At 38.9% G+C, this 26840-nt stretch overlaps 2 protein-coding genes and 1 long non-coding RNA gene across 3 annotated transcripts; 1 reads left to right on the top strand and 2 right to left on the bottom strand.

Moving 5' to 3' along the window:
* Positions 1-11850: 11850 nt before the first annotated feature.
* On the bottom strand, positions 11851-25662 carry LOC105398432 (probable methyltransferase-like protein 25). The gene is made up of 8 exons (XM_011570543.3): positions 25443-25662; positions 25070-25245; positions 14782-14967; positions 14238-14424; positions 13773-13970; positions 13268-13377; positions 12447-12878; positions 11851-12215 (listed from the first exon to the last, which is right to left on the bottom strand). Exons 1-7 carry the CDS (start codon positions 25660-25662, stop codon positions 12516-12518), a joined length of 1440 nt encoding a protein of 479 aa, XP_011568845.3. The 3' UTR covers positions 11851-12215; positions 12447-12515.
* On the top strand, positions 20817-21966 carry LOC125489868. The gene is made up of 3 exons (XR_007267299.1): positions 20817-21383; positions 21617-21780; positions 21867-21966. It is a non-coding gene; the product is annotated as an uncharacterized LOC125489868 (long non-coding RNA).
* Positions 25646-26597, bottom strand: LOC125489867 (protein LTO1 homolog). Its single transcript, XM_048627298.1, has 3 exons — positions 26272-26597; positions 25822-26076; positions 25646-25680 (listed from the first exon to the last, which is right to left on the bottom strand). Exons 1-2 carry the CDS (start codon positions 26438-26440, stop codon positions 25832-25834), a joined length of 414 nt encoding a protein of 137 aa, XP_048483255.1. The 5' UTR covers positions 26441-26597; the 3' UTR covers positions 25646-25680; positions 25822-25831.
* Positions 26598-26840: the final 243 nt, after the last annotated feature.

Genomic DNA, 26840 nt, shown 5'->3' with positions numbered 1-26840 from the left:
TACTGACTTATTATTATTGGCAACATAATATTAGAAGAAAATAATAAAACAGAAAGCTACAATATTTGTGGCATTTGAATATTAAATACCAAATGCAAGTGTGCCCCCAGATAATTGAATTAAAAATAAATGAAAATATTTTATAAAGTTATTCACTTAACTAACTACCTAAATACTTATATTAGTAGTGTACTATTTTAGTTCAACCGACTCATCAATGAAAAAGTTTTTAATTTTAGAGAGACTACTGCAGAATAGGTCAATTTCCGATTCGGTGAAAATTCTGTTGTACGTGTTGCATGCCCTTACCAAGAAACTATTTTGCCGGTAGTTACAGTTAGCGGAGGGTACATGTAACAGTGGCCTTTTACGAGTCAAGTGATAAGGAACCCTTAATGCTATCTTGGATAATATTTCCGGACTATCAATGATTCCCCTTAGAATTTTTGCAAGAAAGAGTACATCGGAGATATCCCGTCTCACATACAGAGGCAGTAAATGCAGCTTTGTGCATCTCTGCTCGTAAGGTAGACGAGGTAATTTAAATTTAAAACCTAGGAACCGAGTAAATCTCCGCTGTACTCTTTCGAGCCGATCAATATACATATTGTATCTAGGGTTCCAAATTTCGCTCGCATATTCGAGATGACTCCGGACATATGCACAGTAAAGAATTTTGATAGTCTTCATTGATCTGAACGGCTTTGATACCCTAATTAAGAAACCCATGGCCTTGCATGCTTTACCAATAATGTTGTTTATATGGATATCAAATAGTAACTTACTGTCATGCGTTACTCCTAGGTCTTTGGTGTGCAAAACTTGGTTCAATGCCTTATCTTTTAAACTTAGACTAATGTGAAAGTGATGGCGTTTGCGTGTAAAATTAATAAAAAAACATTTATCCACATTTAGGTCTAGTTTGTTAGCACTGCAGTAATCATCCAGCCTATGGAGATCATCTTGAAGGAGCATCGCATCAGGTGCGTCATTCACGACTCTAAACACCTTCATATCATCCGCAAATAAGAGATATTCTGAATTTAGAAAACAGGATTCGATGTCATTGATAAAAATTATGAAGAGTATAGGTCCCAACAGGGAACCTTGCGGCACACCTGATGGGATGCTCATCCAAGATGAAGAGAACCCATTCAGTACGACTGCTTGACTACGGTTCTGAACATAGGAGACAAACCACTTCAATAAGTTACCTCTCACACCTACGTTCCGCAGCTTTTTAATAAGCAATTTGTGATCAATCCTATCAAAGGCCTTGCTGTAGTCAGTGTAGACAGCAACTACCTGATTGCCGGAATCCATTTGCTCAGTAATAAAGTTATTAAAAAGTATAAGATTGGAAACTGTAGACCGACCCCGAAGAAAACCATGCTGCGCCGGACTGAAAGAGGTTTTTAGTTGATTGTATAGTTGCCTATATACTATACGCTCAAATACTTTAGCGACTAAGCAGAGTTTCGAGATCGGTCTATAATTCCCAACGCGGTCTTTAGGTCCTGCTTTATGAATAGGTGATATGAAAGCGGATTTCCATTTCCGAGGTACCACACCTTCATTCAACGATCTGCGGAAAATAATAGCAATAGGAAGTGATAATTCTGTAGCGCAGTTAGTAATAAATGAAGCTGGGAGATCATCAGGTCCTGCTGCTTTGGATAAGTCGAGTGACTTAAGTAGTCTTTCAATTTCAGCTATGTCAATGTCAATAGAAGCTATGTCACAAACAGAAGGAATATCAAGGTGATTGTCAATATCATTGTCTGAAGTGTCAACCACATTATTGAAGGTTGAATGAAAAAAATTAGAAAACAGCTCACTAATACCTTGTCCTGAATCGCTCACTACTCCTGCATAAGACATACAGGAAGGAAAAGAGCTACTCCCACGTTTATCCTTCATATATGACCAAAACATTTTAGGATTTTTCGCTATGGAGGACTCGATACCCCTTATATAACTTATATAACAATCCTTCTCCACCTTCTTAGCTCGATCTCTTAAAATTTTAAAAGAGTGGTAGTCTGAGTTATTTCCGTATGTTTTATATTTTCTCCAATGTTTATACTTCTCTTTTAGAACCTTAATGAGTGCTGTATTAAACCAAGGTGGATGACACTGTTTAACAGATGGTCGCATAGGTACATGTTTATTCCTGAGATCATATATAAGTCGATAAAAGGTATCAGTGGCCGTGTCTACGTCACCATGTGAAAGTTTATCAGTCCAGTCTATTTGTGCAATATCTTTAGAGATTGATTCGTAATTAGCGCGGGAGTATGCAAACTTTTTCCGAGGCTTAACTGGGAGTGAGCTAGAAATAGGAATTACTAATTGAACACATATTGACTTATGATACTTATCCTCAGTTACCAGTGGGTCGGGACACTCCATGACCTTAACATCAATATTAGAAAGCACTAAATCCAATATGCGACCAAAACCATTACTAATACTATTGTATTGTCGAAGATTGCACAAATTAAGCGTATCAATGAAGTCAAGTAAATAGTTCTGGGACAAGACGGAGGGTGACATTGCGTCACCTTCGCTTGCCAGCCAAGTTATATCACTCATATTAAAATCACCGACGATGAGAAAAGTGTCATTACAGTTAGAGTTTATTAATGATGTCATTTTATCCGAAAAAATATTTAATTGTTCAATAAAACTATTGCCTAGATTCTGTTTACAAAGATACAAAGTACAAATGTTCAGTTTACAGTTTAAATTGGAACGTCCGTCGTGATACTTTAATGTCACCCATATGTCTTCGGCCGAGGATTGCCATTCATAACAGCAAGACGAATTCAAACTACGCTTTACGGCGATCAGAACACCACCACCCATGGACTGTCCAGTAGCCGCGTAGTCGCGGTCCCGGCGGTATACCACATACCTACTGTCTAGGATCTCTGAGTCCGCAATACCACTGACGAGCCAAGATTCAGTTATAGTAATTATGTCATAGTCATTGAGTAGCACGTTGCGAAGGCACTCCTCGGTTTTAGTTCTGAGTCCACGTACGTTCTGGTAATAAATACTTAAATTAGTCATTTATGGATAATAACCCGAAATCTGAATAACAATACGGCACACTATTGCAGGTGAAAGGCTTAGTAACACTCAACTCGGACAATCGACTAAAAACTGCAGCAATCTTTACAAATATATAGTACTTAACTACACATACATTAAACACCATAAATATGTTAAAAGCATTTGTTGATCTGCGTATATAATAATACAATACACAGTCTTTGTATACAAAAACACAACGATTGTATACTTGTATTGCAGAAGCAGGCATTATCACTGCCATCTTATATAAGCGGCACACATTTATTCTTAAAATAATAATAGTTATTAAATGATAAAAACCCAGCAAATACGTATATATTTTAGATCTAAATAGCGCCCTAGTTATTAAGATAGTATATGCAATACAGACAATAAGAATCATCAACAGCAGTAAGCATAGCGGAATGCGCAAGCAAGAGCGAGACAGATGATTAACCATATGCGACACGGCAGGTGTGTGTGAGCAGGCTAAACGATAACCGGCCAGCGACCGGCACTGATAACAGTAGCGGGGGAAGTACATTTTATAAATTCTAACAAAAAATGGCAATGCAGGGGAGTTTAACCCATTACACGCATTTCTAGACAGAGGGAGGCACACGTTATAAGTAAACAGCATAACCCATAGTGGTAAGCAGGCTAAGTAAGCTTGTTTAAATCAATAGCCGAATTAATGACATAAACCGGAGAAGTGTCATTTTTCCTGACATGAATTTTTGCAAATTTGACCCATACAAATTGATATCCTTTGTTTTTAGCAATGTTTTTGGAGTCGTTCAAAAGTTTTTTCTGCGTAGATGACAGGTGATCGTTGACATAGATCCGGTTATTGGAGTCCGCAAAGCCTATGTCGCGCGCCTGGATGGTTTTCACACTCCTTGCTGCGGCGACAAAGTCCTCCTTCGCGTAGCGATTCACGAAGCTTACGAGTATGGACTTCTCATTAGAGTTGAAAGTTGGTAGCCTGGAGACGTAATTGATTTGCGTAACTGGGATGCTACACTTGACGTGGGCACCAATAGCTCCAACCAGCTGGAAGAGATTCTCCGACTTCCTCATGGGCACCCCTTTGATCTCCACATTGTTAGCTCTGGACCACTGATCACGCGCTTGGAGATTCCGCTGGATGATTAAGAGTTGCTCCTTGGTAGATGCAAGCTCGACCTTCGTAGCCTCTAGGGCTTGAACTCGCTCGTCGACCAGCTTAAGCTTACCAACAAAGTCATCCAGCTGTGAACTCATGAAGGAACAAGATGACCTCACATCCTGAAGTTCTTGCTTTACGCTTTTCACGTCCTCGACCAAGGCAGGCAGGGCCGTGAGCTGGGCAGTGAGGCCGTTCAGCCTCTCCATGATAGCCTCGAGCGTTACCGGCTCGCCTTTTTTCGCAACGGGCGAGGAGCTCCCGCGGCTGCATGCTGCGCACCGCCAGGACAACCTCTTCATCTTCCGGTAGTTGGCCTCGGAGATACCGGCACAGTTAAAATCGTAGGTCTTTTTACACGCGCCGCACTGTCACACTATGAAATAAAAATACTTATATATAGTTTTGCAATTAAACCCTGGCATTTGCATGTGTACCTATAAGAATATGTGTGAGTTGATTTCAATATCTTTTCTTAACAACCTGTAGCAACAAACATAGAAAACTTCTTAAACTTACTTCACTTATTTGTAACCTTTCCCCAATATAGTCCCCATTATCCGGTGTCGATTCTGCTATTTCTCGCGGCACAAACGGCTTGCGTCAACATGGTATTCGACAAATCCTGGAAATTCATGCAGGTTATACAATTATTTCAGTTTGTACTTATTATTTGTAATTTTGAACATGGAAATTTGTAAGTACTTACTCAAAGTTCTACCATGAAAAAATAAATCTACTTATCTACGGATACTACTGTCAAGAAGTTATAAAAATTAAGTTCTTTAGATAATTCAAACCTAAAGCTCAAATCCCTTTAGCGAAGATTTTCGTGAAATGATTAGGTATGTAAAAACATTACCCTCCTCCTTCGGCAGTCGGGTAAAAACGTAGCGAACTCGCTCCATTATTATAAGGTATAAGGTATGCCCTATAACAATGCTAAGACAAAATGCTACGTTAATTTAGCAGAATCCCGCCCTACAAGTCTGTAACAGGGCGGAATGTAACTTCGTACACAAGTTATATTGCCCACATCAGCAGCAGATTGCCGACACCTCTTCCGCAACAAACATCACTTGTTGCGGCGTTCGGCAACCGAAAACTAATGACGTCACCAACTGTTGACGTCATCTAATTGTATTGTAGGAAACGATTAGTTTGGTGGTTTCGTTAATACTTACTTCCTCTTGTAATGCGTGACTTAAACTACCGGTAAATATTCTGTTGTTCGTAGGTTGCGGCTGTTTAAACGCAACGCATTTCATCTGTGAATAAGACATATACTATGAGCTGTTTTCCTTGACAGCTGTCAGTTGAGCTTTTGGGTAAGCCGATAGATGGCGTGAAAACGCAGTGTACCAACTGTAAAAAATTACATAGAGAGCAAAGAGTACTAAACTCAGAATAAGAACTCACTAGTTGTGATTAAATGTCGGGTGGTAGCGCGAGCCATCCTTCCGAGGCTCAAACTGCATGTGGCTTGGGATAGTGCTAAGTATTCTGAAGCTGAAGCAACAGTGACATCGACATCATAGAGAAAATAATACTACAATTCTACCTACCTACGTCACTTTCACATTTCGTTAGCCTCACAGAATAACATATTGTGATCTGAGTGTGTTCTGAGGGTTTGAAAGTTGGTACAACCCCAGACAACGCCATCTATTTCTCCAAAAAGGAACTTTTTTTTTTTTAACAAACGCCTCATTACAATGCATATATATACAACTATTACAATGTCTAGGTGATATTCCCACATCAATATCTATAGCATTTATTGATAAGAATTACATTCACAGACGCTAGAATTACAGAAATCTTACCTTAAAGCTTAGTTTGGCCATATTGCAAAGGAATAATTTTCTATGCGGTCGAGGCCCTCCAAAACCATCCGTACGAGTAGTGACAATGTAATCTTATAGGGTTCGCGATTAAACCATTTGAGACCATTGAGATAAGGTATTTTATAATATACCAACGTTAGTGTTATACCTATTTCAATGGTTTAAACCGGCCGATCCTTATCAACCGATGCAAAGCCTTGTCTTACTGCTAAATCGCTAATCTACATACTCATAGACCTTTACGTGAAATCACTATTCGACCCGCTGCGTCATTGTTTTAGCTGAAAACGTTATCGATGATAGAGTGCCTTACAAAAGAAAAAAGTGTCGTTACCAAATGAAGATTTTTTTTCAGTAAAGCAACAATTTTATATTCTTTGTAAGTAATACATTTTCTGACTCTTACAATGTAGACCGACTTACCTAATTAATTTGTTCTTAAAGAATAAAAAGCTTCCATATTCTAAACGTTGCACAAGATTTGTATTGTGGACCTTATGTAGGGTTTTAGAGAATGATAATATAGTGCACACTCATAACTACAAGATATTATAATTTAAAGAATTATTGAAGAGTATTTTCTAATAAATAAGAAATAATAAGCGCTTCAGCAGGTACATACTGACAATTTAATCCAACGGATCGTTAAATTGGGCTCGTGGTTAAATCTTAGTTATCGTAATGGATCTATGAATTCTAATAGATATGTACTTATGTACATTTATGAGATTATTTATAGGAAAACTTCCAGTTATATCTACACGAGTCAGCAGCAGCAACCTAATGTAAAATATTGTTACTCTCTAGAGAGGTACAATCTTTCATGAAATATTGACATTTTTAAGTTTTCCCCAACTATAAAAAAACGGAAAACTTAAAAATGAGAAGTTTTTGGCAATCATAGACTAACATTTATGAATAAAAAAAAAACCTTGGAATTTCAACTTTAGTTTTCATGGTTAGTGTAGGAGGCGTTTGCTAAAACGTGTGTCACGTTAAACAGGTGTTTATATATCGATATCAAATACCAAACACGTTTTAATATTTTGTTAGTACTTAATGCAACTTCGAGAATGTTCTCTATGATAGATCATTGTATTTCGAATAGTCAATATGACGATGACGACTGAATAATGATGCCCCATATACTGTATCATTGGTAACCCCTGGAATAACTGACAAGTCAGTGTTATATGTCTGGTATGTATATCGGTGTGTCTGTCCGTAGTCACATAGATTCCAGTCTGTAGGCGACGACTGAATAATTCAAATATGGTTTGTTTCAGTTTAAGCATATACAAAAGTTACGGTCTTATATTATCTTGATTGAGGGTGTTAAGTTACGGTCTTAAGTATATTATCTTAATTAAGGGTGTTTTACTGTTGTTTTGTCAATGACTATACATTATAGTAATTCAAAACGACATTGTACAGCCTATTTTTTTATAAATTCTACGAAATACGGATTCAAGTAAGTAGTATAATTCGTTTTTTTTTTACATAATTTTATTATAGAACAATTAAAAGAAAATTTGTAACTTTTCTTTCTTGAAGTTGACATTATTTTTTTGTTCTTCATAAACGAAATTCAAAATGACTAAAGAAAGTTTAAACGAAGGAAATGCCAACTTTACTGCAAAAAAGAATGTATGAAATATCGAATGGAAAGTTTTCAGGAAAAAATTAAAGAATGAAAAAGTGTAAACTAAATGCGAAGGTCAGGGGAAATTTCTCAGGCTATGTAATATTAATTATTACTAGCTGCTCCCGCGAGCTTCGCTTCGCCTTAAAAAGTCTTCCCGTTGGAATTCCGGGATAAAAAGAAGCCTATGTTCTTTCTCAGGATCTAGACCATATGCATACCAAATTTCATTCAAATCCGTTCTGTAGTTTTGGCGTGAAAGAGTAACAGACAGACACAGTTACTTTCGCTATTAGTTAGGATTACACATGTAGATTTCGAAATAAGTTTTTTTAAAATATATTCCTGTGATAACAGTTTTAAATTAGTTAAACGAAATTGTTTTTAGACCTACCCAGATTAGCATAAATAAGCTCGCTATTTCAAACACGTATGTTTAGGTTTTGTCTGGAAGAAATTAATTAGGTTAGTATACTTATAATGTACATCACTTAATTGCACAAACAATGGCAATTGTTATAATCTTCATTAACATTTAAAAGAGCTTTCTGGGAATAACCAACCATACATGTGAAGCCGGTATTTTTTTTTATATCTAGCCCCTTGCAAGGTATGTAGAGAGGCAATGCTATAACGTTTTTTCGAATAGTCCCTAAGTAATAGGGGACCTTTAACATGCTGCTACACTGACACCTACATGGAGGTTGTCTGAAAGATAATTATTCGTGCGTTAAGACCGCGTTTCACTTACACCCACGCAGTCTTGTGATAGTCCACTGTTAATCTCTGCTTCAATTCATGGAGATATCACACTCACACTAGAAAGATTTGACATTCAAACCCACATAATAGTTTATACATCTAAAGGATGTCAACAGCACCTTTAAAAAAGCCTACATGTTCAGAAATTGAAACGGTCGCAGATTTTCTTCAACAAAAATAATAGTTACAATGACGAGGGTTTTTTTATTGGAACTACTCTACTGGCTATATACTCTGTATGTCTTTAAAACCTCAATACCATAGGAAAATATAAAACTAACGTTACTTTTTGCTCAGTACAAATTTAATAGCAGAGTAACTTCTTCAGTTTCACAAAAATAATGATGGTCTTATTTAATTAGGAGGTTTTGCTACGCCGCGCGTAGCGGTATGTTCGTAGCGCCAGTGCGTAGCCCAAAAAGCGTAGCACAAAGCTCAAATGAATGAACGTGAAAAACGTTGTAAATTTAAGCACAGTATAGATTTTAGTCTGTTTTTAAGCTAAACAAGTACTTATTTATGCATATTTTCTAACGAGTACATTTTCGTAATAAGGTAGTCAAGTCATATAAAAAAAATAGAATTTCATATTAAAACCCACAAAATTAATTTATATATTATTTAACAAAACACAGAACTATTAAACTACCTGTATACCTTTATAACATTACCTTCGCAGTACACCAACACTGACACTGAAGTGGCTCAGTTCCCCGAAAGCCCGCGGAGTGGGTAATTAAAAGTACGAGCGGCGATACGGGTCGTATCTTGACTGCGATCTGATTGTAAGTCGCTGGTTCCGAGAGCCTCCACTTCGCGGTAACTTCAGACACTCACTTGTTTATTGGAAACTATTAGTTTTGTTCGTTTAGTTTGTTTAGCCGGTATTTGGTATCGAGGAAATGTGACTAAAGCATACAATGGTTTGTGAAATATTATGTAAAAAGGTACTTAATAATTTAGCGTTAACATTAGGCTTGGTCGCCGATGCTATGTTACGTGGAAGTATATATGGATGGGTTAGTTAATATTTGTGTAATAGAGTAATTAACCCTAATTCATCACTATCATCATCAGCTCGTAACCTTTCACTGCTGGGCAAATGCCTATCTTGAAGAACACCGTAAAACTCTGTCCTGTGCCTTCCGCATCCATTACTTAGTACGGTCCTACCAATTAGATAGGCCTAAAGTTAGCCCGCGTTGTAGGTAAGTACTTTAATAATACCTTAAATTAAAAAATGTTGTAACTATCTGGAATAACAAGATTCATTAACACATGGCCCTTGATATTTAGAAGTAAACAGTAACCAGTCCCACACATGCATCGCACACTTCAGAAAACCTGTTTATGGGTATCCTATGCGAGGTTCTTTGGCTACATCAAACTATTATCATTAATATTCCTGCATAATACATTATTAACGTTCCTACCTACTTAGAAGTCCCCAAGATCACGCAATATTACAAACAGACAAGTGAAACTTGCTGATGAGTAAATGTCAATTGAAGCTCGGATTTAATATCTCTTCGCCAACTATTTCTCGCATCTTCTAATATCCCCCTACATCCCTTCATGCATATACGCTACAAAGGCCTGCTATAAATGAACTCGCATGTTACTATGTCTTTGAATATGAATAGTCATATTACTTTGTTTACCAGGATGTACATAATTGTAAATGTGCTTAATAATATTTATATCTAATCGCTGATAGTATATTATGTATCCACTAAGAGAAGTAATGAAATTATTGTATTTAACGACTTATTACCATTACCTAATATTATTAAGATGGATTTCGGTAAGCAATACTTAAGCTGGATGCTCCTTCTATGCAGGTGAACTATGCGAGTACCTACTTTTGCGAAAATAGCACAAGTTCATTAAGATTGCGAGATTTTGTTGAAGGCATTTTACCATGTTCTTCTTCTTAGCCGTTTTCAACCTCAAAGGTGAAGGCCTCCATCAGTCTATGTCACTCATCTCGATCTTGGGCTAACTCTATCCATTTGTTACCAGATGTCGTCGATGATCGTCGGTCCATCACATTTGTGGTCGACCACGAGGGCGTGTCTCGCCATACGGTCTCCATTCCAGCAGCGTTTTGCACCACGAGCCAGCAGCGTACTATGTTCATGTCATATAATATTCAAAATACAGTCAAAGAACCCGAAATACTACCTAAGGAAAGTAAATAATGTATAAATAATATATTATCATATATATTCGGGCAAAGTTTTATGCTTACGGCATTTTGCTACGAGCTACAACAGCTACGCGTAACGGCTACAAGCGGCGTAGCATTTATTACAAATTCTCTGTGTAGATAAATAGGTTTTAAACTGGAAGCAGGAACTTACCGCAATAGAGGGTTCAATCAGCTCGGCATGCTATGCTCTCAGAACTTTAAGAGACGAGCTGACTTTGGAAAACCTTAAAATGGTATATTACGCATTAGTTGAATCCAGGTTGAGGTACAGCATCATGTTTTGGGGTCAGAGTCATGACTACAACATGAAAAAAGCATTTACAATCCAGAAACGGGCCATCCGTACAATGGTCCGGATTCCACCCTGGGACTCGTGTAGGGAACACTTTGTGAGGTTAGGAATATTAACTGCCCCTTCCTTGTATATTTTTGTACTACTCACAAAGTTATCAAAAAATCTACCCAGATACGAATCAGCAGATCTTAAGGAAGCGCGAAATAAAACAAGGAGGAGAGATATTCGCATTAATTCTCTGAGCGCCAGACTCAAAATTGCGGAACATAGTGCGCGATATCAGGCTGTGTTCTTATACAATAAACTACCAATTGACTTGAAACAAATTGACAAAATAACTTTATTTAAGAATTCTTTACGTGCCTTCTTGTTGGAAAAGTGCTTCTACTCAGTTGACGAATTTATTAACTTGCATGTGCATGACCTATTTTGACTTGTTTTTTTTTTATTATTTGTATTATTTTAGTATTTTGTTTTGTATTGCATTATTATAATCATTGTATAATTTTATTGTGTGACATTCAAATACAATGTATTATTGTGAAAGAATAAATGAAATGAAATGAAATGAAATATCACAATTTTTTTTATAGGCGATTCGCAATTTTGTTTATTCGATAGCTTGTATGAAAAACGATTCCAGCTCCCCGATAGTTTATCTATCTATCCAATATTAGTTTATACAGGGGATATTGCATTAAGGAACTAGTTTACAATGACCACCTGAGTCACTCCGCTGACTAGTGACTATACCACTTTTGCCACTGAAAAAACTTTGAGGGCTAAGCGAAGCTCCAGGGAAAATCTAGAACCTAATATTAAAAGATTATTGTAAGTAAAATAAAGAGACATGTATAAAAATCTTTATTCATAATAATAACATACTTAACTATCATACTTAAATGTGTCATAAATATACAATTACCTCTCAAGAGTCTCAAGTAAAGGTCATATTATTTTTACTGAAGGAGACAGCTGTAATATAAATATAATTATGTGTGTAGGTAAAAAGCTATTATTTACGGTAGGTATAACATTATTTAACATGAACTATTAAATCTTAGAGCTAGTTCTCTCCCCTTTAATGTCACAAAATCTATAAGTACTTCATTCCATATAGCCATATTAGACTAAAGGTCGAATTAAGGCATCACGACGACCAAAGGTAATTTTTTATAGATCAATAAAGATACACCTACATGAGAGCAAGAGTAAATAAATAAATAAATAAATATATGGGGACATCTCACACACGGCCATCCAACCCCAAGCTAGGCAGAACCTGTGTTATGGGTGTCGGACAGCTGATATATCTACACAAATACATAGATAGATAGATACTAAATATTAATATCAACACCCAAGACCCGAGAACAAATATCTGTGTTTAAACAAATATCTGCCCCAGCCGGGAATCGAACCCGGGACCTTCAGTAGTCAGAGTATCAGTATTGGTTGATATCATACCTCAGTTTAAACTTTTGTTTAACAATGCTATTTCAAATATAGTATGGCTACCTAACCGCCACTATGCCGTGACAACGCGGCGACAACACAGGGTCAAATAATTTCACTAAAAACACATTCTCAAATCCATTTTCATACAAAAATAACAATCTATCCAACAATATAACAGATTCCACAACTTGTGCTAGGCACATCCTTAACAAATAGAACAAAACCAAGTCTTTCCACCTCCTTTCGTAGTCATCAATGACAGCTGTCAAATAGCTATCAGATAAAGTGTCATAGAGTTGTAGATTTAAAATGGCGTCTGCGGACTTAAAGTATTCGGTAAAAGACTGACTTTTAGATGAAATCCGCTTCAATTTGCCTTCAGCCACTGTTGAAGAAGGCAAATGCTTCATGATGATTACCTGAAAACAAACAATAAATTAATAGCTGTGTAGCATAATTTTTTTAGAAATTAAAAGGTGTTACAAAGGTGGCTCTTAAATTTGCAAAAGTTATAGAACAAAAGTTCTTTAATTACATTTATACATCCTGTAAATAAAATAAAATAAAGATAGCTACTATCTATCTAACTTCGCTTAGCTTTGAAAGATCACAGAGATCAATGTATATTTAATCAGAACCTGAGATCAGAACTAATCAGAAGTACCATTGACAAGAGCAACCGATGACACACGAGATAAAATTTAATATCGGCAGTGGTAAAGTATAGTAACTTCACTCACCAATGACATATTAAGTAACCCAAGTGTACCTATATAGAACTAGGTACATACTCCATATAGCTACTGACCTGTAGTAAAGCGCGGTAGTACAGGCTCCGCGCCGGCATCTGTCGAAGCGCCGCTACGCGGTCTATCGACTGAGCGGCCAACATACGAGCGTTGCGGCCTAGCTGGTAACCTGGAGACAGATGAAAACAGTTTATTTACTCATGATACACATTAGAAAGAAGTAACCGACATGTACCAATGACTTCTTTGGAATTTAAGTACAATGTACAGTGCCACAAACTTATCTGTTCCGGTGAGAGCAAACTAAATTGATCCATATCTCATTACTTACTAATGAATTGTATATTGTAAAAGATTAGATGGGTTTATTAACACCGCAAGGGCGAATTAGCAATACGAGCAAACTTAAAATCTTATAGAATTAAGAAATATTACACATTTATGTGAGCTGTCACCGGAACAGATAAGTTTGTGGCACTGTATACCATTGCTCTACGAAACATGTACTGAACTCTATGGCAGGAAATTATTGGAGAACTATAAAATAATAACTTATCAATTTACCTCTCAAATGCTCGCTCATAGGAAACCCGCTGTCCATCTCCCCGTCACAACAACCTTTGTCGAAAATACTCCAGACAGCGCCATCTGTGGGCTCTGTGAGTAAGTGGTAGCAACACGGCACGTTGAACAACGCCTCGGCGCGGCGGCCGGCGAACAGACGCAGTGACGTGGGGCCCAGGTCGCCGCATGTGTGAAGACCTGGGTAAAGAAATAATTATATAAATGAATGCATTAAAATTATCTAGATTATAGTAGTAAAGGTATCAAAATAAAACGTCTAGGCGTATGGAAGTTAGCGTATCGTTTATTCTCACATAGATGGTAGCGCCTCTAACGGAAAATATGGTAAACTGTAAACAGCGCCATCTATTGGTTCAGTGAGTAAGTTAAAGCAACATGGTACGCTGAAAATGTAAATGTTTCTCTTTTTTTTTCGTAAATTAAGAAACCATCCAAAAATCTTACCAGTCAACAGTATCTTGATATCCTGACCATCATGTTCTGGAAAGCTCTTTTTTACTAAAGCGGTCAAGTCCGTATCTTTAGTGACGTAGGCTTCAGCGTATCTGTGCAACGACGCACGTTCTTTGACGGTTTCCTTGCTAACTTCTGTACTATCGTCGACTTTCTTAGCTATGGCGTGCCATTGTTTCTGCAACATAAAAAACTTTCAAATGTCTTATCGATGATTTTTCATTCAGTTCATATATTTTCTATAACTTTAAAAACTAGTTAGTGAAACTGCAAATTAACACACTCAGTAAATCGCGGTGCCAAACACTGTAGAACTAGAATACCCCCACGATTATCTTCTTTGTCAGATATATTATGACTTCAAAGTAATTCATACTGAATTGACAGATTCTGAACGGCTCATCAACAGTCGATTGTCCCGCGATTACGTGGCATTTTGTTCTATTGGCGGGACAATCGACTGTTGATGAACCGTTCAGAATCGTCAATTTAGTATCTGAGATAAAAAAAACAGACTTAAGACTGTATAACTGACCTGTATAAGCCGATCCCTCTTCACCCCGCCAGCCAACGCCACCGCATCACAATCCACAGTGAGCCCCTGCACCCCGTGCGCCAGCGCCAGCACCGCGGGCAGCGCGCCGCGCCCCCCGCCCGCGTCCACCGCCAGCGAGCAGCCCCCGCTGTGCAGGGACGCCGCGAGTGAGGACATCGTTTGTACCTGTGCAGTGAGATGAGTGGCTGAAGTAGTGGCTATGTAAGTAAATGCTGCTGGGGTGCTGGGTGTTTACATACAGGGAATTTCATATGACAATGCCATATGGAGAGCCGAGCGTGACGCGACGCTGCTATATGTAGTATCCCCTGCATTAAAAACCCCGGCAGAAAACTGGCATCCCTACGAGTGGGGACATCGTTTGTACCTGGGGGTGCACAGTGAGATGAATGGCTGAAGTAGCATCCGAATCCTTATGGGCTGCATGAAAAGCACCCCGATTAATGCAATGCAAGTTGAATGCGTTGAACCCCCCCTTGCAATCCGGCGCCAATTTATGGCAGATCGCTTTATTTATAAATCCTACATACGCGTAAACCACCCTCTCTATGAAAAATTTAAAGTATTATACAAACTTTGCAATAGAAGCGAATTTTGGAGAATAACATTAAATAGTTTTAAGCCCCCCTTAATATTAAATAGTTTTAAGAAAATTCAAGAAATAGAGAGCAATAGCCCAATCATCCGTAATAACAAGTTACCCATTTTTGATTTCCCATACACATCCTTATTCTCCACCCTTCCATCATTTCCTCTATTGGTATTGATAAACAAACCACAGCTGCAAATTCCATCTTTAAATCTGTTTTTTCCTCTAAGTGGCATAATTCACATCGTTTCTTTACTGATGCCTCCAAATTGTCGGATGACAGCCTGATTGGTGCTTCCGTATTCTACGAAAACTCAAACATAGAATTGTTATTCAAATGTCCCCCAGAAACGTCAGTTTACACTGGTGAGTGTATTGCTGTCCTAGAAGCCTGTTTATTCATCGAATCCCATAATATAAGTAATGCCATTATATTCACCGACTCTCAAAGCTGTCTCGACTCACTAACCCAAAACCCTCTTAAAACGAAAACCCATAGCAGACATATTTTGGAAATAAAAGATTGCTTAAGAAGATGCCACGAACGTGGGTATAATACCGTACTTGCCTGGATCCCTGGGCATTCAGGAATTTCAGGAAACGAGCGCGCCGATCGGCTTGCCAAGTTAGCTACGACCAATACCAATAGTGATAGCAAATATTTCTCAATTCAACCATTTGATTTACTCAGCCTTCCTACAAAGGATTCCTTCTCTGCTTGGTCTCTACACTGGAAGGGATCGTGCAGATTCAGGGGCCACTTTTTTTCTTCCATCCAGCCAAACATTCCAACCAAACCATGGTTCTTTAAATATAAGAAACTGCCAAAAGCCGTAGTTTATATTTTATGCCGAATACGTCTAGGTCACTGCTGCACCCCGGTATTCCTAAATAAAAGTTAGGGACTCCTCTATATGCGAATGTGGACGAGAAGACGGGACCTTAAACCACATTTTCCTTAATTGTCCGCTATTTGGTCTGGATTGCCTGTACCCCTATTTAACCAAATTAAAGGTCCCCCTTCCTGTTAACTTCCAACACCTCTTGTCATATTTTCCCAACCCCAATATAGGTTTTTGCGCTTAGCAAATTCCTTCATATCAATAAAATAAAGTTATAATTTATCTATATAAGTATAAAATAACACAATATAATATCAATCCTATATTTATTATACAACGGAGGATAATGTTAGGCACTTTCTGAATAAAGTCGCCAAATCAGACGACTATTTTATTGAAAAACGCGTTCTAAAAACAGACAGACATGCATCTTTTGTAATTGGCATTCCCGAGAGCCTGTATACGAACTTCAAATCGCCCACTGTATGGCCCCCGCGCGTCAAGCTAACGGACTGGTTTCAAAGACGTCCCCGCGGCTCGCAAGAGCGGCAGCGGGGCGACTCCAGACGAAGTGACGAATGCCCCACACCGCCATCCACCGCCGCGCCGGCCCGAAAATAGGAATGTTTCGTCGTTAACTACTACTCCTGGAACATCATCAGCGAGTGTCCCTAGTCCTTCCGAGATGACACTTCGAATTTGGTACCAAAACATCCGAAAACTGGATAATAAAATTGCAAGAATCGAATATTTATTGCAAACAATGTATGATTGTGAGATACTATTGTTATCAGAACACTGGATGAAAGAATGTGAAATTGATAAGATCAATATTTTTAACTTTAACTTAGTTTCTAGTTACTGTCGGCCTACCCGTGAACATGGTGGTGTTTGTATCTATGTTAATAAGCGTATGAATGTAATAGATAGGTCAGACATTCGAAAATTCTCTGTAGAAATGCACTGCGAAATAACAGCAATCGAGTGCGTCGACATAGATTTAATAATAATGTGTGTTTATCGTTCTTGCACAGAGGGCGACTATGATATTTTTGTGTCTCAGCTGAGGCTAGCGCTGGACTCATTAGTTCATGAATCATGCAATATCCTCGTAATGGGTGATTTTAACGTAGACCTACTCGTACCGTCCGCGCGTAAGCGTGAATTACTTGGACTTATATCTGAGTTCAACCTGAGTTCCCGGGTGCGGTTCCCGACGCGCGTGCAGGGCGGCTCCAGTACGTGCCTGGACCACGCCTACACTGACCTGGACGCCGCCAGGACCGACGCCTCCGCAGCACACTCGGACCTCTCGGACCATAAAGGTATTTATTTTAAAATAAAATATTTAAAAAAAATTTGCAATGTTAGACACATCAAAAAACGTATTTTAACTGACGCTAATATTAATAAATTTCTGGATAACTTACCATACTTAGATCTCTCACGGTTTGATAATATAAATCTAAACATCTTCATAGATGAAATCATTCAGCTTTTTCACAATTATTGTCCAATAAAAAAAGTCCCTGAATCGTATAAACATTTCTCGTGGAAAACAGAAAATATTTTAAATACGTTTAACATCTTGCAGATGTTGCAAATGTATAAGGACCACTATACTACAAATCATGATATTAAAGAACTTTACATGGAGTATAAGTCTAAATTTAATAAAGAGGTGAGGGCGGCTCGTCGTGATTGCATAAACTCAACCATTGCTCACAGCTCCAACATATCACGGTCATTATGGACTGTCATAAAATCGGAGACATGCAAGGGTCCCGCTATGAATCCGTTGACAATATTACAGAAATGTGTATTAGGGCCGTCGGGCTCGGCGCGCTCACTGGCGTGCCGCCTCAACGAGTACTACATATCGGTGGTGCGCGACACGGCGCTGCGGCCGCGCCTGCCCGCCGCGCTGGCCCTGCTGCGCGCGCGCCGCCCCCCGGAGCCCTCCTCCATGTTCCTCGTGCCCTACACGGTGGACGAAATTCAGGCAACTATAAAACGAATTAAGAAAAAACCAACCAAAGATGCTTACGGATTTCCGTGTGACTTACTTTGCAGATTGCCCGATATAATATTAGAATGTCTTTGCAGACTTTTTAATGAGAGCGCAACCGATGGCATATACCCTTCGGCTCTCAAATTAATAAGAGTCGTCCCAGTCTGGAAGGGCAAGGGTAGCAAAACTGAGATGGGGCGGTACAGACCGATCGCACTCGTACCGGCCATCTCTAAAATATTTGAGACAGGCCTCTGCAGCAGGCTAATGGGCTTCCTGAACCGGAACAAGGCGCTCTGCTCGGAGCAGTACGCGTACTGCCCGGGGCGCTCCACCGTGTGCTGCGCGCGCCGCCTGCAGCGCGAGCTGCTCGCGCGCCTGGAGCGCCGCCCGCGCCGCCGCGTCGCCGCCGTGTTCGCCGACCTCTCGCGCGCGTTCGACCTGGTCGATCACTCCCTCATTATCGCGAAACTGGAACACTATGGCGTCCGTGGACAGGTACTGGACGTATTTAAATCCTTCTTAGCCAATAGAACACAGGTGACGGAGGTGGACGGTGAATCATCCGAGCCGCTATCGGTTGGTGACAGGTCGGTCCCGCAGGGCTCCAACGTAGGTAACACCCTCTTTGTCATCCTGATGAACGATCTGCCAGGAATCTCGGAACGCGCCACATTTCTGATGTACGCCGACGATATCTGTGCGATTGTAGATGGTAAGGATGACCTGGAGCTGACCACGAACCTGGAATCAGTCATTGACAGTCTCACTGGATGGTTTTCGGCAAATGGGATGCAGTTGAATTTGGAAAAAACCCAAGTACTGCGATTCTCCCTGCGTGGGCAGTCGTGCGGCGACGCGGCCGCGCCCGCGCTCGTGGTGGGCGGGGTGCCGCTGCCGGCCGCCGCCGCCGTGCGCTTCGTGGGCTTCACCGTCGACTCTGCGCTCCAGTGGGGCCAGCATATAGATGCCCTGTGCTCCAAACTCGGTAGTGCGTACTATGCCCTATCAAGGCTTTCCGCCACCTTAAGTAAAGAGCATATGGTGACTGCCTATTACGGCTATTTTCACTCTTTGCTTACTTATGGCATAGACCTGTGGGGCGTGTCCGCAGACTGCAACAAACCATTTATACTGCAGAAGCGAGCAGTCCGCCGCGTGGCCGGGGCCCCCGCCGACGCGCCGGCGCGACCACTGTTCATCGGCATGCGCATCCTGACAGTGCCGTGCCTTTACATTTTAGAAGTCCTAAAATATGTAAAGCGCAACCCCAATGAGTTCCCAGACTTCACTTCAGGGGATCGCAGATTCGCCTCACGAAGACCTAACGACCTAAGGTCTACTGAATGCCGCTTATCTAAAACTGGAAAGTCATTGCATGTAATGGGTCCCCAGATTTTTAACAAACTTCCTGAAAATATAAAGGAAATCAGGAGAGTTACTAGCTTCCTCATTAGCGTGAAGAATCACCTATTAAAAAACGCGTACTACTCTGTGCAAGAATTCTTAGACTCATAAGTGATATCACTATGTGTGTTAAATAATAATGTAATATACTTACCTAGTTACTTTTATGACTTTAAATAATTAATTAACATACTTACCTATTATTAGTGTGTCTACTAACCATGTGATTGACTATCTATTCATTCTTTAAACATAATTATTCGAAATTTATTAATACTATAATATGTGATAATTAATTAATTTAATCTCAATTCTAATGACGTGTAATGTTTATTTATCAATAAATGAATATGAATATGAATATGAATATAATATAATGATTATATAACGACTCTACATGAATCTTAAAGACATCTCTACTTTTTAATTTTCTTTCTCTACATGCTAAGCCAGAACACGACACTGGCACAAATTGTTGGCAAAACCGACAGATTGCCATAAACTAATGTTGAAGTTGAAAACTAATTCAGGCGGCCAGCAGGACGCCTCGTGGATGCTACGCGATTTATTCCTTCTACAGTTGAGATAATACATTTATTACAGGCTCGTTCGGCACCATTTCGTAATTTACCTAGTGTGCCACCTTGTTTTTAATACATAGGTAGAATTCCATGACAGAAGTGGAATTCGATTTTGTGGACCAACAAACTTAGTTACTATGGAATTAGAGCATTTAGGCTTTGGCTTTTCTAGCATCCCATTTGAACAAAAAGCACACTGGGCAGTGAGCCCAGCCACCATGTACGTACCCCAGCGCAGCGCCAAAATAGCATTTAAATGGCAATCTGAAGATAGCTTATTGTGATAAGCAACAACTGTTCAATTTGAAGTAAGAAAGAAAGAAAGAAAGATACATTTATTTGACACACTGAGACAGAATAATAAGACAAAAAAAAAGAGAGAAAAAGAAACAACAACAAAATAAAGAGAATACTTAACATAACAAACAAAACAAATAAAGGTTGCTGTCCAGAGTGTCAAAACGGCACCAGCTCAGCATATGCTATGGACAGTGAGGCCACAGCGCTGGTTTTCAGCTGGCCCTTGTGTTGACCTCAGTCACGAACGCGTAGTTGGTATATATATATTAATTATGATGAGTTGTAATATGTGATAAAATATTAATAATTACATAGGTTATAATTGTTGAAATAAATAAATAAATAGTGGGTGAGACAGTGTTTGTGTAAGGTAGGTAGGTATATAGATAAAATGTAATATGTACAATCTGTATCAAATGTATTGAGTAATAAATATTAAATATTAGAAAGGGTAGAATGAGTAGAAATACAAAACATAAACTAAAAGTAAATAAAAGTGCACAATAGTAGTAGGTACTATTAGCCGTACACAATGCCAGCCAATCATGGTACCGCCTACTTACTTATAAGCAGTGGCGGGTAGCCATTATGAAACGGCACCCACAGCCTGCAGCGTGAAAATATTTTTCAGTATCCGGGCGCGACCCGTTCAGTGTGCCCGCGTCATCCCGCCAGCCGTGCGTAGATAACGGGACGAGGCGGCGCCCGCGCACCCACGCCCGGATACCTACCAAATGAAGTACCCCACGAACAGCTAGCAACAATCATTATACTCCAGTGTATAAGTACCTAAAGTGATACATAATGTTAATTTCATTACATGATGAAGGCTGCGTTGACCAAAATAAAAGGTAAGAGAATAATAATATTATTACTGTGGTGCAATAAAAGACAATAGGAACACAGGAATTAGAAATAAGTAGTAGGTAAATAATTAATAAGTCATGTCGACGACGGGTAAAATATAAATAGATATCTAAACAGTATGGACCATAATTATATTAGTGGACATTAATATATTATAAAAAATATTGTGTATACTCAACATAAAATAGAATATAATAAATATAATATGTGTTTTCAGGGTCAATTTAAGCAGCAGAGTAACCGGAATAAAAAACAGCAACACCAGATGTTATGATGATAAGTTTGGTGATGATCTACTGCGTGCAGCTTGCAGCTAGGCAGTCTGGAACCGTGTCACAACCATGGAACACCGAGTCCTTGCTGTACGTGAATACCTACGAAGTAAGTATGACTTTCTATGGCCCTTTTCTTTGTTCTTCTAGTAGAATCATTTTATACCGGTATTTAAACGTGGACATTGATTTCAGGTCACGTAGGGGTGGCCTCAGCGTGTTCCATATGAAGCTGGCTGTGAATCGGAACGAGTGGCGAAACAAAGCGGTTTTGTGCTTCGGAGTGACCATAAGATAAGTGGACGCCCTAGTATTAATTGTATGACAGTCGCGTGACCATTCAAGTTTGTTGTATAGGTACTGGGGTGATTTATACTTTATAACACCAAACAGAAGCGCAGCAAGGTGCAGCCGCTGTCTGGCGGCTACCTTCAGTAGCCCGCAGGAGTTGAGATAAGGGGTAACATGGGAGCGGGGCGGAATATCCATACAAAATCTGATGCAGGCGTTTTGTACCCTTTGAAGTAGCTTTTCAGTTTTTCGTAATAGACATGGGCCATATACAGTATCAGCATAATTTAGTTTGGACAGAACAAGTGACTCACATAGCTGTATTCTAATATCAACATTAATGTACCGTCTAATTTTATATAGTGTCTTGAGTCTGAAGAAGCAGTTTTTGACCATTTCGATTGCGTGTTTTTCAAACCTCAAATAATTGTCAAATGTTAGGCCTAGGTTACGAGCTTCGCTAACCTGTTCGATATCCACTCCTGCCAGTTTTATGTTGGGGTTATTGATATTAGTAGTTAGTACCTGTTTCCTTGTGCCGACTACAACAAACTTGGACTTATCGGGGTTTAGCTTAAGAAAATTTTTGTCAGACCAAGTTGCAATACGGTCTAAGTCCTGGTTTATGAGATCACAAGTATTTCTAACGTCAGTTGGGGATCCTGATATATATAATTGCAGGTCATCAGCATAGATATGGTATTTGCAATTTAAAATCTCGTTGGTGATATCGCTAGCATAAAGAATAAATAATAGTGGTCCTAAAGTCGATCCTTGTGGGACTCCTCTAGATACTGGATACTCAGCAGAAGTAACTGTATTGCCATCACATTTCCTCAGCTTAACTATTTGTGAGCGTTGATCTAGATAGCTGTAAAACCATTTGACCGTACTAGCATCAAAACCATAGTATGTCAACTTTGCGATCAGCAGCGGAACATTGATAGTGTCAAAAGCTCGGGAAAAATCCAACAAGGTGAGGATGGTGGACATACCCTTGTCTGCGGAGGCCAGTATATTATCTACCACGTCTATTAGGGCAGTAGAGGTGCTGCGGCCTCGACGAAAGCCGGACTGTACATCAGGCAGAATACCATTAACCTCCAGGTAGTGCGACATTTGGTTATACACAGCCTTTTCGAGAATCTTTGACATACATGACAGCAAACTTATCGGACGTAGGTCCTTGTATTGACTCGGAGTAGGTATTTTGGGTATAGGACTAACCAATGCAATTTTCCACGGATCTGGGAATGTAGAAGTTTTAATAGAGAAGTTAATTATAAAAGTGATAATATCCAAGGTTCGCGGTAGCGTCAGCATAATCATATCCAATGATATGCCATCGCACCCGAGTGCATTGGATTTAAAATTGTTAATAATTTTGCCAACCGTTAGCTCGTCGATAGGTGAAATATTAAATTTGTATGTGCCATGTCTGTGAGATTCATAATAAATTATATCTGATAAATTAATGTTATTACTACCTGGAATGTCAAGAAAGTGCTTATTAATCATGTCTGGATCGCTAAAACTATCAGGTAGGCAGTCATTTTTGTGCTTACGGAGAACAGTATTCTTTAGATTCTGCCATAATTTCGCCGAGTTTTTAATATTGTTGTTTATGTTGGACTGAAAATATGCTCGCTTTTCATTGTGTAAAGCTGCATTTACCAAATGTTTCAGGTCCTTATAGTAATTGTTATCTGAAGCGGAGTTAGTGATACGGAACCGTTTATGGGCTGCGTCTCTCAAACTCATCATGTACTTCACGTTATCAGTGATCCACGGGTAGTCGGCGGCCTTCACACGGACAGTGCGCTCGGGAGCATGTAGATCAAATAATTTTATAATATAATCCGTGAATGTAATTACCATTTGATTGACATCATCCAAACTTTTAATATGTTCCCAATTAATTAAATTTAGGTCAGAGTTAAATTGTTCCAAAATAATATTTTTTAATGGCCGGTAAGTAATCCATCGGGGCAAAGGTTTAGGTTTTTTTATATTCAGTTCTACCGTAATAAAGGCATGCTTTCCTAGGGTAGGTATGTAGTCGACATTTAAACTTTTAATTTCCGAGTCAGAGCACACGACATCTATTAAGGTTTCGCTGCTGGTGGTGAAATGCGTAGGTTCGGTTACGTACTGTTTTAAATCAACAGTATGAGCAAAATCATCAAAATGACGCCTTTTGTAGTCAGTACTATTAGGTAAAAGATTAATGTTAAAGTCTCCCAGCACAATGATTTGGTCATAATTAGTGAAAGCTGTTATGCTATCCGTTAACGCATCAAAGAAAGTACTACAGTCTTGCCACGGCGGTCTGTAGGCAGTTCCGATAAGTAGTTTAATGGTGTTTACGGTACAACTTAACCACATTTGTTCGACGCCGGCCGCGGCGGGATGTGTGCGAAATCTTACCTTAAGACCCGTTTTCACATACATACCTACGCCTCCACCACGCATGCGCTTACCTGGCGGTCTCGGCGTGTGGCGTAGTTTGTAGCCGGGTATGACGGGCGCGCGGTCTATTTCCCCTTCCCTGAGCCAGGTTTCGTTGATGGCCATTATGTCGACATCATAGCGCAGTACAGTGGCTATGAGTTCATCATGCCCTGTGCCCAATGATCCCGCGTTAAAAAGTCCAACTAATAATGACTTGCTTTTACCGGTCATTCTGTACATATAGAAGTGTAGATAGTTTGTATAATATATAATATAATGTATATATAGGATAAGTTTGTAATATGTATGATGTGTGCGCGGTGACTGTTATAATAATAATATGTTGTAACTTTGCGTTCGAGCGTGGGCGTGGTAATTAGCGTTTTATATAGCGAAATTTTAAACATCAAACAAACAGGATAATATTGTACAAAGATATTAGGGAACTGGGGAACAGTTTGACCTCTGGGCAGCAACACAATCAGAGCAGTGACTGGGGTACAAGTGGTACAACAACAAGATACATGATTCACATACTGTACAAAACAAAGTAGGCACGTAATACAAATAACACATAACAAAGACACAAACAGGCAAAAAAGTATAATTAAAAAGTATAATACTGAGGTGGTACAAGTAAGTACATATTAACTGACCTCATAAGCCTTCTTGGAGCTCATAAACTCCTTGACCCGGACCTCAGGTTGAATCTCTCCACCCCACTTCACTATTCTATTTTTGAACTCGTCCACAGACAGACATATCTCATTGTCTACAGAGACGCAGTGTGAGCGAGCTGCAGAGACAAACTTGGCCAGCTCAGTGTTAGGATCTAAAAATAAATGTAGATTAAAATGTATTATGTAATTTAATGTATATGTAAGAGAGGTAATCTTGAAAGGATATTTCAAATAAATATTTGCACCTGTATTAAATGTGTAAGTATATAAAAAAATATGGAAATTTAATTTATAATTAGTAATTAATGTATACTTAATTAAAACTAGCTCAATATAGAAAATAAAATACCTTTACTTTTCCAATCAGTAGCTGCTGCCCAGAATTGTTCAACGACTTCATTTATTTCCAAATTTTCTAAATAATTTCTCAGTTGGGATGGGACCAGATTACCCCAGTGATGGTCTGTGAAAAACTCTACCATATGACAATTGGCTAGTGGGAGTAGGGGGCTGAGGTAGCTAGTCAGACAGTCCAATTGCTTCCTTATTTTGTGAGGTGTTGAGTCCATTTTTGATTGTGATAGGGCCTGTAGAAAAGTAGATTTTAAGTTGTATTTTTATATTATTAACCATAACAAAATATTTTGCCTTGCTAGTTATGTGTGTATAAGTCATAACCATACCATAAAGAACTTTTTAACTTTCATCTTCATTAACTAAGATCTTACCTTAAATAACCTAAAAGGAAACCCCAGTACCATAGGGATTGTTTGAAGGTATCTTTAGCAAAGCACAAGCTTTTTTATACTGAGCGCGAATACTCTCAAGAAGAGCAAATATGTCGTGTTCCTCGGAGTTAGTCTCCGGAAATGCTGTGATCAGCTCAACCACTTTCTTCAACTGGTTAATTATTTTATCAGTATACTGTGTGGAGGAATGTTCAGATAGATTAATGTGGTGATTGATAATGCCGCTGTAGAAACCTGAAAAGAAAGGTTTTTTTTTTGTTTAATATACTTAACCAGTATCTAAATTATCTACAAAGTAACAATGTAAATGAAATCTGTGATTTTATAGATTAAGGCATATAACATGGTACCGACATTAGGATAGGTTGTTCTTCTATAAGTTTTCCTTTCATTATAACCTATTGGCTAATGTAAGTAATCCATGCTTACCAAGTTCTCTGCCGATCTCAGCGCCCCGGTGGTACCCTAAGTGGTAGCCTTCAGGGTTGCCCGCGTCGGAGCCGGCCTTGAACCCCTCGTCATAGCTCTCCTTGTGCTGAGTCTCTTCACACAGGAATATGTCGTCAAGAACGTCGTTGAAATCTTTATCTTCAGCCATTGACGAGGTTTCTTTTGGATATTGGGTAAATTATCATGCTAGGCTTTATGTTCTTTGCTCATATTAGGAATATTTTGAAAAGCAAATAAGGAAATTTGATAGAAAACACGTAAAAAACTTTTTATTTAGAGGTTATGTTTACAAAATATTGTGTGGCCCACAGAGTAGGTGCGCCTACTCTGTGGGCCGCAGGGCAGGTGGCGACAGATTAATTTTGATGTGATAAGATATCTACAGATCGAACGTCACGTATTAAAATAAATTATTTATAGCATGTTATAGGATCTAATATTGTTATTATATTAATAGATGTAAAAAAGGTATAAACTAACGTTATTATATTTGCTTCTTTCGTATAAAACAGTTATTTTAACATTATTGAGATTAAGCACAGCACTAT

The sequence above is a fragment of the Plutella xylostella genome, chromosome 18 (assembly GCF_932276165.1).
Source record: "Plutella xylostella chromosome 18, ilPluXylo3.1, whole genome shotgun sequence".
NCBI lineage: Eukaryota > Metazoa > Arthropoda > Insecta > Lepidoptera > Plutellidae > Plutella > Plutella xylostella.
This window is presented reverse-complemented; position numbering and strand designations above follow the sequence as displayed.